The following is an 18,031-nucleotide window of genomic DNA, read 5'->3' as shown; positions in this document are numbered from 1 at the left end:
ATAATCATGGATTTTGATCTGAAGCTGAGGTTAAAAGGGAAGACAAACTATTTTATTTCATAGAGCTAATGGGGGTTCTGTCTTCTCTTAGAACCCCAAAATGCTACTTTAGATAGTTACGTGTCCTTAAAGAAAATTGATTTTGTATATATGCAAAGCAGAAACCAGCCCATAGATCTTTGTGTACATGACCTATCCAACGAGCCAAGTCATGGTCAGAATTTGGTCGACCATGACCGGTCCCCGCATGCACCAAACTGGTGTAGTGACTGCCCAATTGGGTGGATTAAAGCCGCTTAAAATTCGATGTTAGATTCTTTTGTGTTGTAAACTGTCATTATTCTTTTGTCTACGTGTAACACAGGTGATAGAATGCAGTTTAAAATACCCTCCAAGGCTGCATCATTTCACATTTTAGGTGAGATGGAACCGACGGGGACCCAACTTTGGCAGCCATTAAGGTGTAAGAATGCGTGAAATTGGAATCGTCTATAGTATCACCACTAGTCACTTTTCCCCATGCAGGGAAGAACTACTAACCCAACTCTGCCCTGTTTTATGCTCAAACGTTCCCTTGATTCCCTCCAAATCAATATTTTTGGAAGGATATAAGTAAACGCCAAAGAACTGACTATGATATACCCATATGGATTATAATTCTTCCCCATATGACACTTGATGAATTCACCTATCCTGAAGAGCAGTCACTCAGGCTGAAAATGCATCAATGACCATCTATTTTATTCTCAAAAGGGTTTTAGATAAATACGAAATTGAATTCTCGTCACCTAAAACCTGTTCAAATACTCTAATATCATTGTCATATCTGCTTCAGAAGCCAAAATATACATAATTAGGCCTATATCATGTGGTGGTGGCCATGTTGGCGGCCATCTTGGATTCCTGTGTGAATGAAGATATCAGTGTTTTAGATTAGAACAAATTTGAATTCTTTAACCTCTGAAATATATTACACTAACATCATCATCATCCGCAGCGAACTTCAGAAGCGGAGATATATCTAATCATATGCAGTGCTATTTTGACGGCCATCTTGGATTCCAGTGTAAATGAAGACATAAGGGTCAGTCCATATCAAAACAGATTGAGTGTACACCCACCCTCTTGGATTTTGCTCTCCTTTGGCTCAGGGGTACCTTTCATGGATCCCTAGGTGAGGTCACAAGAAAAAATTCAAATTCCATTTCGCTTCTTGAATGGCGGGCAATCAAAGTTTGGCGACCTCGACCAAAATTGGGAATTTAAGGGTCCAAATGACAAAGTGCTCTCTTTGAGGGCACTTTTTCTTAATTGAATCAGTTGTGACCCTCTTTTTGAATGTGGTCACTCACTGGCTGTGTCTGAAATACCTAATGCCAAAAAAGATAGATTTGAATTTCGTTGGGATTTCAGAGGGGTCAAAATCAGCACTTCGTACTGTTCAATCAAATTATCTTGATTTTGAAGGACCCATGATAATGTCACAGTGCACTTATAGGTCCTAATTATGTTCAGAATGGATTAACCATATGCCAATGTCTATGAGCAATTCAAAAAGAGAAATTTCTAGACCCCTACAGAATTTTAGGCCACCCCTAAAGTGGTTCAGCCACAAATGGCACTTAAAATCGGCAAATTTTGACCCCTAATAACTTTAGGTGTACACCAGATATGAATTTCTAGTCTTTTGCATCTGAAAGAATGTAGTTTAATATTACTAGGAACATAAGATTTGTTTTGTATTTTTGTGTTTTAGTATTAAGTTGACGCTTTCAAAATGGTCATTTTTGCCTATATACCATGCATACAGGATACGGTACAAAATGCCAATTTTAGTATGATATTTTTTATATTTTGATCACTTTATAGCCATTTGTATTATTTATCCTGATATTTCAAGTTGCTCTTGAGTCAAGTAATAAGAAAAACTACTTTCTAATCCTCTGTATGGATTTTAAGGGGTCAAAAATGCACTTCCTGGCAACGCGATGCACATGCAAAGTACAGGTTATGGGGTCAAATTTTCAGAATGCTCCCAATTATGTCAAGTAATATATCAAATTACTCGTATGGTCATGAGGATTCCAAAATGTATAGTTTGTTATGTGTCAGACCTTTCAGGAGAGAAATAAGACAAAAAATGTTCATAGGTCAACGACCTTTTTGAATTCTGACCATAGTTATCAACGTCTGATTTTGGTAATTTTGGTGTCTAATTATATATGTTTTCTTGCATGAGAAATACAACTAAGCAAATTAAAAAACTATACAAGGAACCGATGACCCTCTTTTGCAATATGTCTGCCAAAAGCGTCCATATTGTAATAAGGAGGTCATTGGTTCCTTAATACAGGATTTTGTTATGTAATATGTATTTCTCATGCAAGAAAACATAATTAGACACCAAAATCGGACGTTGTTAACTATGTAATAACAGGATAAATAAGACAATGATCAAAAATAAATAAAGGGTATGTTGAAATTGACATTTTGTACCCATAACCTGTACATTATTAGTCAAAAATTGGGATTTTTGGGACCATCAACTTAGTATCAAAACACAAAAAATACAAAACAAAACTTATGTTCCTAGTAATATTAAACTACATTCTTTCAGATGCAAAAGACTAGAAATTCATATCTGGTGTACACCTAAAGTTATTAGGTGTCAAAATTTGCCGATTTTAAGCGCCATTTGTTGCTGAACCACTTTAGGGGCCTAAAATTCTGTAGGGGGTCTAGAAATTTCTCTTTTTTTGAGTATTGCTCATAGACATTGGCACATGGTTAATCCATTCTGAACATAATTAGGACCTATAAGTGCACTGTGACATTATCATGGGTCCTTCAAAATCAAAGATAATTTGATTGAACAGTACGAAGTGCTGATTTTGACCCCCTGAAATCCCAACGAAATTCAAATCAATCTTTTTGGCATTAGGCATTTCAGACACAGCCAGTGTGTGATTTATTGTTGTGAGTCGGTAAATTACCGGTTAATTTACATGTTAAATTACCGGTAATTTACCGCCATCTTAATTTACCGTGGTAAAATATGGTAAAATAAGTAAATTAAGTAAATTATGAAAAAAAAAGGATTTTTTTATTAAAAATTCTAATAATATTGTTTTTGTTTGTTTGTTTTATAGTAGATGCCATTTTGGTTTGCAATATTTGCACAACTTACTTGAAATAATGATTTTGTAGACCCCTGCTACCTATATAACTGCCCATACTTTTACTATAATATAGTGTACAATATACATGTACTGTGCATTCAGCTGATCAGCATGTTCTTGTGACTTGCATACTTGTATATTTATTAATTAGCACTCATGATCATAAGAAAGAAATGAAACAATAACACCTCAAAACTTTCACATATTAAAATCTTATAATTTAAACCTGGCTAATGAAATGATGAAAGCACTGAAAGCAGCACCCCCTCCCAAGCCCCCTCAATGGTGCTTCCAAATTGTGAGGGGTTGATCTTGACAATCTCACAAGCTTTCTATGTTTTAAAAACATTTAAAAGGAACTGTACAACTCAAGGTAAAATGTCCCATATTTTTTGTCACAAATATGAGTGAGCTTTTGACTGAAGATTTTGATTTCACATCATTCAGAATATAAATGCTATGTCTCTGTTTTACCAAAGTGTTCCCTGTGTACATGTATTTTGGGCAAAACATCATCATTCTACGTAAGTTGAAGTTAGCATCCTGGAAGTATACATTTGACAAGTTTACTTTTAACTAGATCCAAATACGTGTATGAAGGACTAGGATCATTACCATCAGTCATGAGTGCAAATTTCAATGAACACAGCCTGACACAAGCGTGACAATTTGTTTGCGTACAGTGTACACTACATGATGTATGCCAGCGTATGCAACTGTGTGTCTGTAAGTTAACTCGGTATTGGTTTAGTATTGTATCCAAGGTTGTGGGTTCGCGTTGCTGTTTGAAATATGCGAAATACGATAACGTTGGATCAAATACAAGCTTTGTGTTCATTCAATTGATTTGAAATTCCTAGTATTATAACTATTCTACCACGAAAATGATGAAAACATGCAATGTGATTGTATAATACTGAATGTAGTTTTCTCAGATGGTATAGTCCAGTGCCGAGTGGCTAGACAGGCTCTGTATCCATGTATTGTTATGAGAGAAAACATTGAAACACTTGCTAAAAATGTACGTTAATACTACACAACTTTTGTTTCACTTCTTACAACTTCAGCTTTATTCATGAAGCTAATTTTCATCTGGAAAGGTATATTCAATGAAACAGGACTGTGTTCAAGTATCTATAGCTCTTACATGTAATATGAAAAGAATTGAATTTTTATCGTCCATTTTAACTCTTTTTTATAATTTACTTAATTTACTTATTTTACCATTTTTTACCGGTAATTTACCGTAATTTACCGGTAATTTACCGCCATTTTTAATTTACCGGTAAATTAACAACACTGGAGTGACCACATTCAAAAAGAGGGTCACAACTGATTTAATTAAGAAGAAAATGCCTCTCAAAGAGAGCGCTTTGTCATTTGGACACCTTAAATTCCCAATTTTGGTCGAGGTCGCCAAACTTAGATGGCCTGCCATTCGGAAACGAAATTGAATTTGAAATTTTTTCTTGTGACCTCACCTAGGGGTCCATGAAAGGTACCCCTGAGCCAAAGGAGAGCAAAATCCAAGAGGGTGGGTGTACACTCAATCTGTTTTGATATGGACTGACCCATAAGTGTGTTAGATTTGTACAAATTTGAATTCTCTGACCTCTTAAACCTATTCAAAGACACTAGAATCATCATCATATCTGCTTCAGAAGCGGAGATATATCTATTCATATGTGGTGGCGGCCATTTTGGCGGCCATCTTGGATTACAGTGTGAACGAAGACATCAGTGTGTTAGACTTGTGCAAATTTGAATTCCAGACCTCTTAAACCTATTCAAAGACACTAAAATCATCATCATATGCTTCAGAAGCTGAGATACAGCTAATTATATGTTGTGGCAGCCATTTTGGCGGCCATCTTGGATAAAAAGAATTCCCCAAAGTGGATTTTGGTGGACTTTGGATATGATATTCTATGATACCTTCTGCTTCTTCGGTGCAAAAATCAGCTTTGTACCAATTTTTTCCGGGTCAAAATGTCCAACGACCATACTACATGCAGTTTGGGCCCGAGACTAGAGATAGCCCGGATGTTGGACCGACAGAATACACAAACTTTTTAGGTCTTGGTCTTATTCGCCTTAACAATGTTTTGCAAGATTATACTTAATATACAAAGCATGCAGCTACAACTTTCTTCCAATGACGGAATGTGTTGAATGCAAGAAATTTTGATCTTCTCAATTTTGGAAATATTTTGTCAACCGTGACGGTAGAAGTCAACTTACCGGTCTAAATGATGGCTGAATTATGAGCAGTAGATGGGATAAAATATCCATGATGAGTGTGCGTGGGTTGAGATTAGAAGCTATGCGTGGTGTCACCTCACTCAGTAGGGTTGTTATGAGGTTGCTGGTTCGACTCTGTTTTGTGGTCACTTCATACTGTGTGTTTGGATACTTAATTTGTGGCTTGGATAGGGATGCAAACAACATGTGAAATGTGACCGGCGTGAAGGGCAGGTAACGCATGAAGATGTAGTTCTGCTTGTGGTTAATTTCTGTCTGTAGTAGATCGGAAAATCCTAGCCACTCATAGGAGAGATTTACCTGCGGGATAGATGACACATTGGTTAATCATTGTGAATTTGGAATAATAAGTTAATTTGATTTGATTTAAAAAGTTTAGCAAAAACATTTTGCTTTTCAAAGGTACCGTAACATTCATTTAAACATTTGGTACAATTTTATCATATTTCAATTCTTTAGTCAAAAATCAAAATGTCACGCAACAGATTTTCAGTAAAACATTTAATATCATCGGGACATTACCCATATTCAGAATGCAATTTGATATAATATGCCTAATATGCTCTCATGTCCCACAAAAAAAAAAAACACTGTGCAACTGCATGCAAACGTTGCTATCCGATCCCTTAAGGGGGGTCGATCTTTTGTGCGTAATTATAGAGGGCCAGGGGATTCACTCTATCATTAAAAAAATTATTTGAAGTCAAAGAGCCCTAGGAATAAAAACTGTAGTGTAATTCACGCCAGATGCAATTTCTTTATACGACAAAAATTAATTTAAATCTAGCCTGAATCCGTAAATATGGTACCTCTCGCCCTTTTTTGAGTCAAGGCTATTTTTACCATTATGCAGCGAACCATTCTTGAAGCTATTTCACATACATGTACAAAACATTCTAGAGAAAGAATGAGGACATATAGTGTTGAAATATCTTATGTTGATTTCGAATGATAATGTCATGAAGTCGTAAATTTTAAGGTCAAATTCCTAAACCGAAACAAAACATTGCGACGCAGATAATTCCCGACTTACGCAATTTCATCATCACATCAGTGTCTTTATTATTTGTTTGAAACCTTTCCCAAACGTTCGTACTATTTATGCTTAAAACGGATAATCTATCTTTACAAAACGCGTCTTTTTTAGTAAACAAAAGGCTAAAGATGGCATTATGAGATTTATCTTTTATCATTACACCCCATCGCTCAACTGCCACGGTGGCGGCGGTAAGCGCTAGACGCGTAATCGAAGGAAGTTTAGAATCTCTGGTTCGAGTCCCAACGAAGCCCGTGGAAACTTTTTTTTCTTCAAAATTCATGATCGCATTCCGAAATGAGTCACTTGTCGGATAATCATGTATCGTATCCTTAAAGGGGCACAGAGATATTCGGAACATTTAGTTTGAATAACATAAATAGATCAAATTAATAACCATTAAACTCACAATATTTTGAGGAAACGCCTCAAGTAAAAAATGTTTGCAAGTCTCCATTGACCTATCCTTGCACCGTCTGCCTAATTCATTGCACTGTATCGATATGGGTACACATTATAACTATGCATGCAATAAGGCCCCCCTCAAAAAGAAAGTCTGTATCAGACACCCGCACGCATTGCTATGCGAATTCCAATTTAGAGCGTAGCGCTACGTGTTGGCCGTAATTTGTTGTTGATATTTTCAGTATTGTATTGCGATCCAAAGAAAGTGTCTTTCTTTTTTTTGTACACATTTCACCATGATTGTAAGAGTTAAAATTCTAAAAAAAAAGGAGGTTTACTCCGAAACTGGGTTTTACATCTAAGTGCAGATAGGGGTATATTATAATTTTTACTATGTTTCTGTTTTTGAATACTACAAAGTATATAAACATTGTGCCTTGACTGTAAAAAAAACAAAAACAAAAATATAGCACTTTTTTACCAAATGTGTTTGATGGACTTTTTTTTTTTTTTTTGATAAGTGTGATATAATGCGAGTTATTTATCTTATCAAAACAAGATTATGATAAAATAATGGCAATTTGAATCTACATGTAACTACTTACAGCTTCCAAATGAGGATCCTTGAACCTGACATCTAAGAAGTTTTCAAACACACCTGGGATGGAAAAAATAATTTAAAACTGATAACAATGACATGTACACATACAGGAAAAGGGAAGTTATATGCAATGTAAGGCGTGGGTATGCTTTCTTCTGTACCGCGCTACGTGTGCGTGTGTTTATCGCGGAGCCACTAGCGTTCAAAGTCAGAGATGCCAGTCAGTTTCACTCAAAAAACCTGAAACTGGTCAGAAAATCTGAAAAAGCGCGTGAATGCAGGCCAAAAAGCCCCAAAACAGGCTGAAAATAAATAAAATCGAGGGAATTTGAACTCACAAAAAACATGAATTCAGGTTAAAACCTGAAAACTGGCATCTCTGATAGTGTTCCAGTTTGGCCATGAAATACTTAATTTACCTGTAATGAGAATGACAAAGGTGCAATTAAATCTCAGTTGTAAGTTGGTTGGTGCTCAAGGGGCAGGGGCAAGATTTATCAGGGGGGCTGCCCCCCTTTGAAACAGTTGTCAGGGGTGGGACAAAGCTTTAAAAATTTGATGTAAAGTACATGCTTGTTTGAGTTCCGCATGTAAATACCAACAAACGCATGTTAAGGGCTACATACGCAAACATGAACGTTCAAGCTCAAAGACACACAAAATTGTTTGATATAGTGCTCCTGCCAATAAGGGAGTGTTCATAAATACTTTGGTGGGGAGGGATTGGAAAAGTGGAAATCCCTGACATCAAACTTTTTCAGATCCCCCTTTAAAAAGTGTGGATTTTTATTATCCCCCCCTTTATGGTCTAAAATTTGTTTGATCCCCTCCCGTCATGTTCTAAAAAAGAAACCAAAAATGTATGTTATTAATTCATTAGCTAATAAAACTCACTGGAGTTCCAGTGCTACATCCAAATTGTAAAGTGTGCATATTTTGTTGATTAGAAGCTTGAGAGTACACAATCATATATTTCCGCACACAAATTTTAGAACATGACGGGAGGGGATCAAATTTTAAGGACTGAATGTTTTTTGAGCTCTCTTTTTAGAACCCAAATTTTGTTTGATCCGCCCTATATTTTCCAACCCCCTACCAAAGTATGAACACCCCCTAAATGCATGAGGAGCACAATTTTGGTCTCCATGCAAGACAAACCAAGATGGCACATTTACTGTATCATTACACATGGGGTAATTTTGAGTCTTCGGGTCTCATCTCTTTGGCTGTATTGTCTGTCCATGTTTAGAGTATACATCACTAATTCATTACATCTCTATGTGGTGTCATCAAGCAAAATCAGTCTCGGGCATATTCAATTTTCAGTATGTTACATGATTGTATAAAGCATTTGCCATGCTACATTTTACAGAAAACCCCATTGAAATTGAACATTTAGTTACAAAGAATTGAACAGTTGAAGTGTTTCTAAAACAATATGCAACAAAAGAAATTATTGTTTGTGTTTGGCTGCAGAGAAGATTTACAAGCAGTCCCATGATACAACTGAAATATCCAGGTACTTGAGAACCAGTCTACTAGAAATTTCAAATGAATTAATACAGCTGTCAAAAGCTTGATGATTCTCTGCGTACACTGTGCGATGAACGCCCGCGTGTGCGTAACGCGGAAGCGAATCCAACCTTGCCAACTCACTCCTGATTGGTTAGTATTTTCATTATTGTATCCATGGTCGTATGCTCGCGTTGTACTTTGAAATACGCGACATACTGAAATCGGTCGCATCGCTGTACAGCTGTTGGCAGCTGTGTCCATTAAATTGAAATTTTTACTTTTAGTATACCGATTTCTTGTACTTTCAGACTTTTATTCCTCATTCAAATGTGGGTCGATTCAAATGTGGGTTGATTCAAATGTAGAGCTCATTTGAACAGGGTACCGATGTTCTTTTCAGGGATCATCTCAAAACGCTTATCGACCCAGGTTTTGGACATATTTTTGAGTGTTTGAAAATCGCGTCTTTGGAACGGGAATCAACAGTGAGCAATTGTGTGACACTCTGTGATTACTAGACTGGTTCTCAAGTACCCGGATGTTTCAGTTGTATCATGGGACTGCTCATAAATCTTCTCTGGTTTGGCTGTATCTGAAAATCAATACCTCTGATTTTAGTCTGATTTTGATTGATTACATCACACATGATGAAACAAATAAATATTGATGATACTAACCCTGCAGAAGCTTCTCATAATCTCCTTCTGCTTGCACCTCTTGTAGGATGTTATAGTACCTTGCTGATAGTGATGTATTACTAGCTTCTTCAGCTACGCCTCCAGTGGTGTTACCACCATGGATGGGATTGGGTACAATTCCCTCATGAACATCATGGGGGTTGGCATACTGCTTCCTATATTGAGAAAATAAAACAGTTCAGAAATATACACAGCTGATCTGAAAATTAGCAATTCTGAATATCATCCCCTGGCATTGACTTGTCCCAGGGAAGGATAACAGATGGTAGACAGTTGAAGAGCTTTGTTGCAAAACCCCTTACATCCACTTGAGCAATTTTGAGTCTGGGATACTGGTCTAATCATTTGATGCAACAGCTGCTTTTGTATATTAAGGGGAACCTCACCTAAGCTTCCCAAATTAAGCTACCGTAAAAAAAAAAAAAACCCACTCCCTGCTAGCCCCAGCTTATTGTTCCTACCTTGCTTCCTACATACTTTAATGGACATTTACTTTTTTCTCTTTTACACTCGGCTGTTGAATTTACCATCAACGTATGGTGCAATAAGTCTCTCCAAATAAGGTCAAAATTATTACATCAGCAGACAGGCTGAAAATAATCCATTACACACTGCAGGTAGACATCTCTTCTTAATTTGTGATCCAATTAGGCCAAATAAAATAATGGCTTGTCTCAAAGCTCACGAGTGGTTTGAAAACAAATGCGAAATGCAATTTTTTTTTTTTTTTTTATTCCTGACTTTTTTCATGGTATTTGGAGAAAAAAAAAATCTGATTTTCACCGAATTTTTCTAAAAAAAAAAAAATAAAAAAAAAAAAATCCGCATTTCTTTTTTACCAAATCTCACGATTTTACAAATGCGTGCGCGAGCTTTGAGACAAACCTTTTTTTTTGGCCTTAGCAACCAATTGTATCAGAACTTTTGGGCAATCTACCCACCTAATTAATGGTTTGGCTTATAACTGGTGAAAATTATTCGGTTTTTGTTACTGCGTGCGTCAATAAGTCCCAACTTACGCTCGCATAAGTTGACATAAATGTGCACCTGTCACATATTTCGCAACAGACAACTGGCATAAGTGCTCCATTCAACTGCTTCCATGCCATTCTATATCGATACATTATGTAATAAGTCTCATTTCTTTTGCCAATTGTCAGCCGAACAAACTCACAAAAATAATATGTGTGGTTTGTTTCCGATTCTTGAAAGTTGTTTGAGTTTTTTAAAAAATGGGCTATTCCAATTGAAATTCGCACTACCCCTGTGGAAGATTTTTGAAATATCCAGGGGAGCATGTTTTTCATATATAAAATGGTCAGGATTAATCATTTTGAAACCCATACTCCCTCTGTATTATGGTTTTACCTATATCTTCCACAAATGGATTGAGTCTTTCAAATGGAAGTTACCCAATTGTCTATTCTATTTGAAACTTATACTCCCTCTGTGGAAGAGTTTAGCTAAATCTTCTAATTTTAGTGTGAATTTCAAATGGAATAGCCCAATCTCTAGTTACCGTATGTTCTTACCTTTGTTGTTTTGGTAGCTGAAAAATATCCTGCCAGACAGTGAACAGGCCTTTATGTTTGTCCTTTTGCCCAACACTCAAAGAATGCACTAGCCTCAATGTCAGTTGTGTGCCTTGGCTGTGTAAAAACTACACATACGACAGATTTGGTTTAAAATCGTAAAAAGTGTTGCTTAGGAGACAAAAAACAACACTGTTTTACGGGCTCGACCAACCCAGATTTTCCATTTTAATATAATTTTTTATTCAGTTTTACTAAAATCATGTAAAATCAGCCTTTTTTGGCAAAATTGATTGATTATGACTGTTTTTGAAAAATTCAAAACATATTTCAAAATATCTTTGCAAAAAAAAAATCAAATTTTTGCCAGATTTTTGAAGTTTGTGGTGATTATATATATTTGGGCCATTTTAGACTCCAGAAAAACAAAACCCCACCCGACCAACCATACTTGCAAATTGAAAAGTCAAGGAGAAAAAAATAACCACAGGCACCAAAGGCAATTGCCTTGGGTGTCCCATGTCTTTGCCTTGGTGCCCCTCAAAATGTATACTTTAGCATGTGATTGCCTTGGTGCCCCTCAGGTCCACCCATAAAACCGGGTTGCTTTTATTCACTGCCTTACCCACAAGTGTATCAAATCTAAAGATGCAAGATGCACTTATTAATAGTTTCCTTACATGGGATTTATGGAAATTTATGCTGAACTGTTGGCTATAACACAAGGGGGAAAATAAGGGACTCAGATCCATGAGCAACATTATGTACAAATTGCAGTACATAGGGTTTTGCTAAGAACCAGTGACAATTTCTTGTGTATCAGGGGAACATTTTTAACAACTTTGGTTTGCGTAGATTTGAATTATCCCTTGCATATAGTATAAGAAGGGTTTACACAGAACAGACTGCAATATTAATTCTTATTTACTTGCCAGTCCTAGTACAATTTGGTTAATAATAGTAGCCCTTGTGCCCCTTTTACAGATTACTTACAATTGGCAACTTCATGGTGGACAAAATTTCATTTTTTCCTGCTTCATTTGATCGGTGCTAAACTATTTGTGAAGTATAAAGCTGAATTAAAGACCACTTTCATTTTCACTTCATTATCAGTTAATTTTTGCCTTTTTATGAATTCTTTTCAGAATCTGCCTACCTGTAATGTATTAAGACATGACCGTATATCATTGTCTGCCTTTGAACATAGCGCCATAAGTGATGTCATATCTGCCCTCAAGGCATTGTTCTTGGCAATCTGTGAGCAAAAATAATGAGATAAACAATTATTAATATCCGCAGCTATGTGCCTTCACAATAATGAGTTTATATTATTCCTCCTTCATTGTAAGGACTGGATGAGACAAAAAACATGTTGAATGGGTCATCAAAAGTTATGTGTTACTGTTCATGACCTTTCTGTCTTACTTTTTAATATTTGACTATATGAGTTCTTGCCAGTTTGTGCCATTTTTGCTGACAAAAAATGAACCCTGATTAATACTGTCCATAATTAAATGGGCATTTCGTGATCCACAGCCTAATCCCCCACTTTTTTCAAAAAAGTTGTGATTTTTATACCACTGGAAACCTCTGGCTACGTAATATTTATGTTCCAAAGATTAATTCGTTTTATAGAAAAAATATCGTCAAATTTAAATTTCATTACGAAATTACAACAGTGGCCTATGGAGAAGTGTAATACACATAATCATGCATAACTCGCAAACGCAAAATCGGAATCAACTGCAATTTTGGGAAAAAGCTTTTTTCATTGATATCTATTGAAAAATGTCATAAAAAGAGGATGCTAGGATCACAAAATCCTCCTTTAACTTCCAAATCCTTAAAAAATGCAGGAATTTCATTTGTGAAGATAAAACGTTTCAAATGAAATTTCTGTTTTGATATCGTTTGTTTGTTTTAGCACACTACTTTTGCCAAATTTGAAATTCTAAATTTCTGATTTTGTCCAAAGTGGAACAAATCATGACACATTATGATAAAATAATATCTTGTAGTCTTGATGCAAGTCTTCTAGTCTAGGTCATGACACATATGATAAAATAATTACCTGTTGTAGTCTTGATGCAAGTCTAGGTCATGACACATGTGATAAAAAAGATACCTGTTGTAGTCTTGATGCAAGTCTAGGTCATGACACATACGATAAAATAATTACCTGTTGTAGTCTTGATGCAAGTCTAGATGATAAGGTCTGTGGGAAATGTGTGACAAATGCTAATTGCCTCAGTTGTCTTAGTGCTGGAACATACCTAGAATGAGTACAAATCATACAAGCAGGGTCACAAACTTGTCTAAAACAGATTAGATATCAGCACTCCCAATGGTATAACTAAGGTCCGATATTCGAAGCTTGGCTAGTGATTAGGCTTCCTAAGCCAGTAGGCTAGCCCTACCATATTAGTTTCAACTCCAGAAAAGGTTTTGTTTCCCAGAATTTTGATACACTGAATTTTAAACAGTTCCTTCTCAAGTTTATAATTTAATTATTTATTTATAGCATTCGGCCAAGACCAGGCAAAGAAAGCCCAACCGAATATGACGGGACAGGGATATGGGAAGAGGTCCAACTTTAGAAGCAGGAGGAAAACCGGAGCACCCTGAGAAAAACCTGCGAAGACGAGCATGGACCGGCAACCAAACTCACATGTGGCAATGCAGGGAATTGACCACTGACCAAATACTTTTTTTATAGCACATAGTTAGTAGTGGCTTTACATGTAGCTGGTGCACAAAAGTTATATTCCGATTTGGGGTCAAAGGTCATTCAGGGGTGTGGCAATTGTTCTAATGAGCCAATGTGTTTTGTACTTACGGGTCATTGCATATACAGATGATTGGCCTCATTAGTAATGATTGCTTCTTTTTCTTCTTGCTATTAGGGTTGCCATCTATACACTTGATCATGTTGAGTAATACATTTATAGCAGGCTGCAACAACAAGAAAAATGATTAAAAATTCATCAATATTCACATTTTTGCATTTTTCGAACAAGCATAGATGTGCTCGACTGAAGTGGACAAATGGCAAATGTGTAAGCCATCTGAAATGAAGAGTGTTAGAATAATGTATGTTCGTACTTTTATTACTTGTTTTTTTCCCTTATTTCATGACCAAAGATGTCGAAATTCAGCATGGTATAGCACTAGCAGTATATTCAGAGGATAGGGGATTGTACTTACCAAATTTATTCCATTAACTGCCCATGCCCCTATAATTTGTAAGCACCCACCCAATGACTTTAGAACAAGCACGCTGTCATATTATTAACTGCCCATGCAAATCTGGATCATGGTCTGAAACATGGCACACTGATGATGGATGACTAAAAAAATAAGCGCCCACCCAAAATGACTTTATTAATCACCCTGGGTGGTTAATATGGTACATGTTTTTTGCAGTAGACATGATATATGATATACCTTGGATCAAATTAGCCTATTAATAATGGTTGATCATTTTGTGGTGTAATTAGACTAAATATTGTTCAGAAAAGCACTGATCCACCGTCAGAAGAACAGTGAGAATGATCAAAGAAGGCCAAAGCCAAAGTATTCAGTACTAATTCATTAGATTTGTCAAGCAAAATGTTAACATGTACAGCAATAAAATTGTTTGGATGTTAAGTAGGATGCGTAATGGGGATACGCATCCTGCACAAGAACAAATAAAGACAATGGGGAAAGATTGCTCGCTACGAGAGGAAACTGAATATATTAAATAAGAAAGAATGAACAGTTTACCGATCTAGAGATCGGAAGGTCGTAGGTTCGATTCCCAGGTAGAACAACATGGCGGCGGTATGAAGCACGCGAGGGTGTCACCGTCCGGAATAAACGTTAAATTGACTGTCTAAATAATCACCAGAATCAGAAATATTGATACTGTCGACGATTTAGCAGTTTCGAACACACTGATCAAAATTTCAATGAAATGGATACCAGAAGAAGAAAAAATCAAGGTGGAAATGATACGGCGGGTGATTCAAACAGCGGCGGTAGTAATGTGAGTACTGCACGTAACACTAGCGCTAAACAAAACGCAGCTGATCCAAGGCCGACTACAAGTAAATATTTCGCCGATGATTCCCGTAGTGCTAATGCCCAGCCTACTGGCAACGATAGTGCAAAGGATCAGGACGTAAACGTATACATTAAACGATCGCTAGAAACCCTTATTACTGGACAGAATGAACTGAAGAAGGAACTGAATGATATTAAAGCTGCCGTGAATTTCCAAGGTGAGGAAATTAAAGACATAAAAAAGGAAACAAAACGCCTGGACATAATAGCAAAAAATCAGAAAGAAAAGATCGTATCAAATACAAGCAAAATCGCCGAGCTGCATGATCACATTAATAAGCTTGAAAGACATTCACGAAGAAGTAACATACGGATAATAGGGTACCCGAAAAAAGGGGAAAATGTCTTTGAGATAGTGGATACCATTTTGAAGGAGCAATTTGACAGAGGAGACATTGAAATAGAACGTGCTCATAGAGATGGAAAGTTTCAATCACGGTGTAAATCGACACATCTTGGTCAAATTTCTCCGGTATCAAGATAAAATGGACATTATGAACGAAAAGAAGGAGAAACTTAAGTATGAAAATTATCACATGGTAGAGGACCTAACGGTCAAGGATTTAAAGGAGAAAAAGGCGTTCTCTGAACGAGTAAAATTACTGTATAAGAAGAAAATTTATTTCGGTTTGTCGCTGGTTACTGGAGGGACAAAAAGGAAACAAGGCGCCTTTTATGCAGATGATACATACGGTCGAGATTATGGAGAATATACAGGCCCAATACACAGGAATTGCCGGCACACTGAACAACGAGACCATAGGGATGATCAGCGAGACCTTGGTGATGATCAACCAACTGGAAACGAGTTAGAATGATAGCTGCACCCCATGATAGACTAATCTTAACACATTATTATAGACACAATACTGTTTACAAGTATAATGAAAGACAGTTTGATAGCGGAGTTCCGCATCAATAAGTGAATCTCAACACCATAACTGAAAGTTTAAAGCGCAAACAATGAAAATAAACAAACATTAAATATTAAGAACTATTGAAAGAACTTTGCTATAAAAGCAAGGTGAACTCTTGAACTGATTGGTGAACATTTTGTAATATTTTCGGATGGGTAGACACCGCTAAACTGATCAAGTAGATCAGGATTTATCTTTTGATTACATTTTTGTTATTTCAAATCTCGTTATTATTTAATATTATTATTTTTATTATTTGTACTTCTTATTTATGTCGTGTATAAATGTTGCATCTCTGAATGTCCGTGGGTTGAGAAATGTAAAAAACGTAAAGCAATCTTTATGTATATGAAGAAGAAAAAAATAGACATTATATTCCTTCAGGAAACACATTGCTGTAAAACTTTAGAAAAACAGTGGAAAGGAGAATGGTCAAGTAATATTGTTTTTAGTCATGGAACAAACGACAGTAAAGGTGTAGCTATTTTAGTAAATCCAACAATTACATGTACGTTTGACCAAGTGATAAGTGACTCGGAAGGAAGATTCATTTTAGCAAAAGTTAGTATCGAAAAAAAACCTTTTACCTTTTAAATGTGTACGCTCCCAATAATGACAAAGATCAAGTTATCTTTTATGATCAGTTAAGCAATATTATAGAAAAACATGTAATTAAAGAATACTTGATTATAGGAGGCGATATGAATTTAGCTATGGATATCACTTTGGATAGAAAATCTAAAAATAATACTATTAAGGATGAGCATAAGAATGGCCGAATTTCCCTCAAACGTCTTCTTTTTAAAAACAATTAGACAAAAATAGACATTTTTCGTACAAGAAACCCTACCAAAATAGCTTACACATGGTCAACACGTAATCGCAATTCTGCATCAAGGATTGATTATTGGTTTATACCTCAGTCGCTTAAAATGAATATAGTAGATTGTAATATTGTACCAAGTATTATGTCCGATCACCAAACAATTATTATGAAGATTTCTTTGAGTGATACCGAGCCTCGTGGGCCGGGTTTTTGGAAGTTCAATAATAGTCTTCTAGAAGATGTTGATTATCATAATTTAATTAAAAGTGTCATTTCAGATGTTAAACGTGAATATGCTAACTTAAATGATCAACAATTTTGGGAATTTATGAAGTTCAAATTACGTATGGAAACCATATCATATTCAACCACAAAAAATCGAGAAAGAAATGCACGTGAAAGATCTTTGAATAAAAGATTAATTGATCTTGAAGAAAAGATACATAATGAACTTCAAGAAGAAATTGTACACGAGTATGCCGAAGTGAAGAAAAACTTAGAGGAAATATATAAATACAAAGTTAATGGTAGTATTGTGAGATCAAGAGACAGGTATTATGATGAAGGAGAAAAAAGCTCTAAATATTTTTTGAACTTGGAAAAAAAGAAATGTTTCAAAAAAAGGGAATTGATGAATTACTTGTAAATAATGTCCTTAAAACAACATCAAAAGATATTCTTGGTGAAATCAAAGTCTTTTATGAAGATCTTTTCTCAAGTAAACAAGATGGTGAAGGTTATGAAGATATTGAGGAATATTTAAATCAAATTGAGATTCCCAAGCTTTCTCCACAACAGCAAGAGCTCTGTGAAAAGCGTTTGACTTAATTTGGACGAATGTTACAAAACCTTAAAAGATATGTCTAAAAATAAATCTCCTGGGAGTGATGGTTTCTCTAGTGAGTTTTACCTATGTTTCTGGGATTTGCTTGGAAATATTTTAGTTGACTCTTTAA

The 18,031-nt window shown here is 35.9% G+C and overlaps 1 protein-coding gene across 1 annotated transcript in view; it reads right to left on the bottom strand.

The window, feature by feature from the left end:
- Positions 1–18,031, bottom strand: part of LOC140164392 (chromosome transmission fidelity protein 18 homolog) — an 80,632-nt gene that overhangs the window by 40,272 nt on the left and 22,329 nt on the right. Inside the window, exons 10-16 of the mRNA XM_072187671.1 lie at positions 14,065–14,180; positions 13,408–13,501; positions 12,385–12,483; positions 11,229–11,356; positions 9,676–9,851; positions 7,488–7,540; positions 5,421–5,741 (exon numbers count right to left, since the gene is read on the bottom strand). Of these exons, the coding sequence (XP_072043772.1) occupies positions 5,421–5,741; positions 7,488–7,540; positions 9,676–9,851; positions 11,229–11,356; positions 12,385–12,483; positions 13,408–13,501; positions 14,065–14,180 (987 nt within the window). The remainder of the gene's footprint in view (positions 1–5,420; positions 5,742–7,487; positions 7,541–9,675; positions 9,852–11,228; positions 11,357–12,384; positions 12,484–13,407; positions 13,502–14,064; positions 14,181–18,031) is intronic.

This window comes from Amphiura filiformis, chromosome 11, assembly GCF_039555335.1.
Source record: "Amphiura filiformis chromosome 11, Afil_fr2py, whole genome shotgun sequence".
NCBI classification, from domain to species: Eukaryota; Metazoa; Echinodermata; class Ophiuroidea; order Amphilepidida; family Amphiuridae; genus Amphiura; species Amphiura filiformis.
The sequence above is the reverse complement of the archived record's forward strand: the minus strand, read 5'-3'. Positions and strand labels throughout refer to the sequence as shown.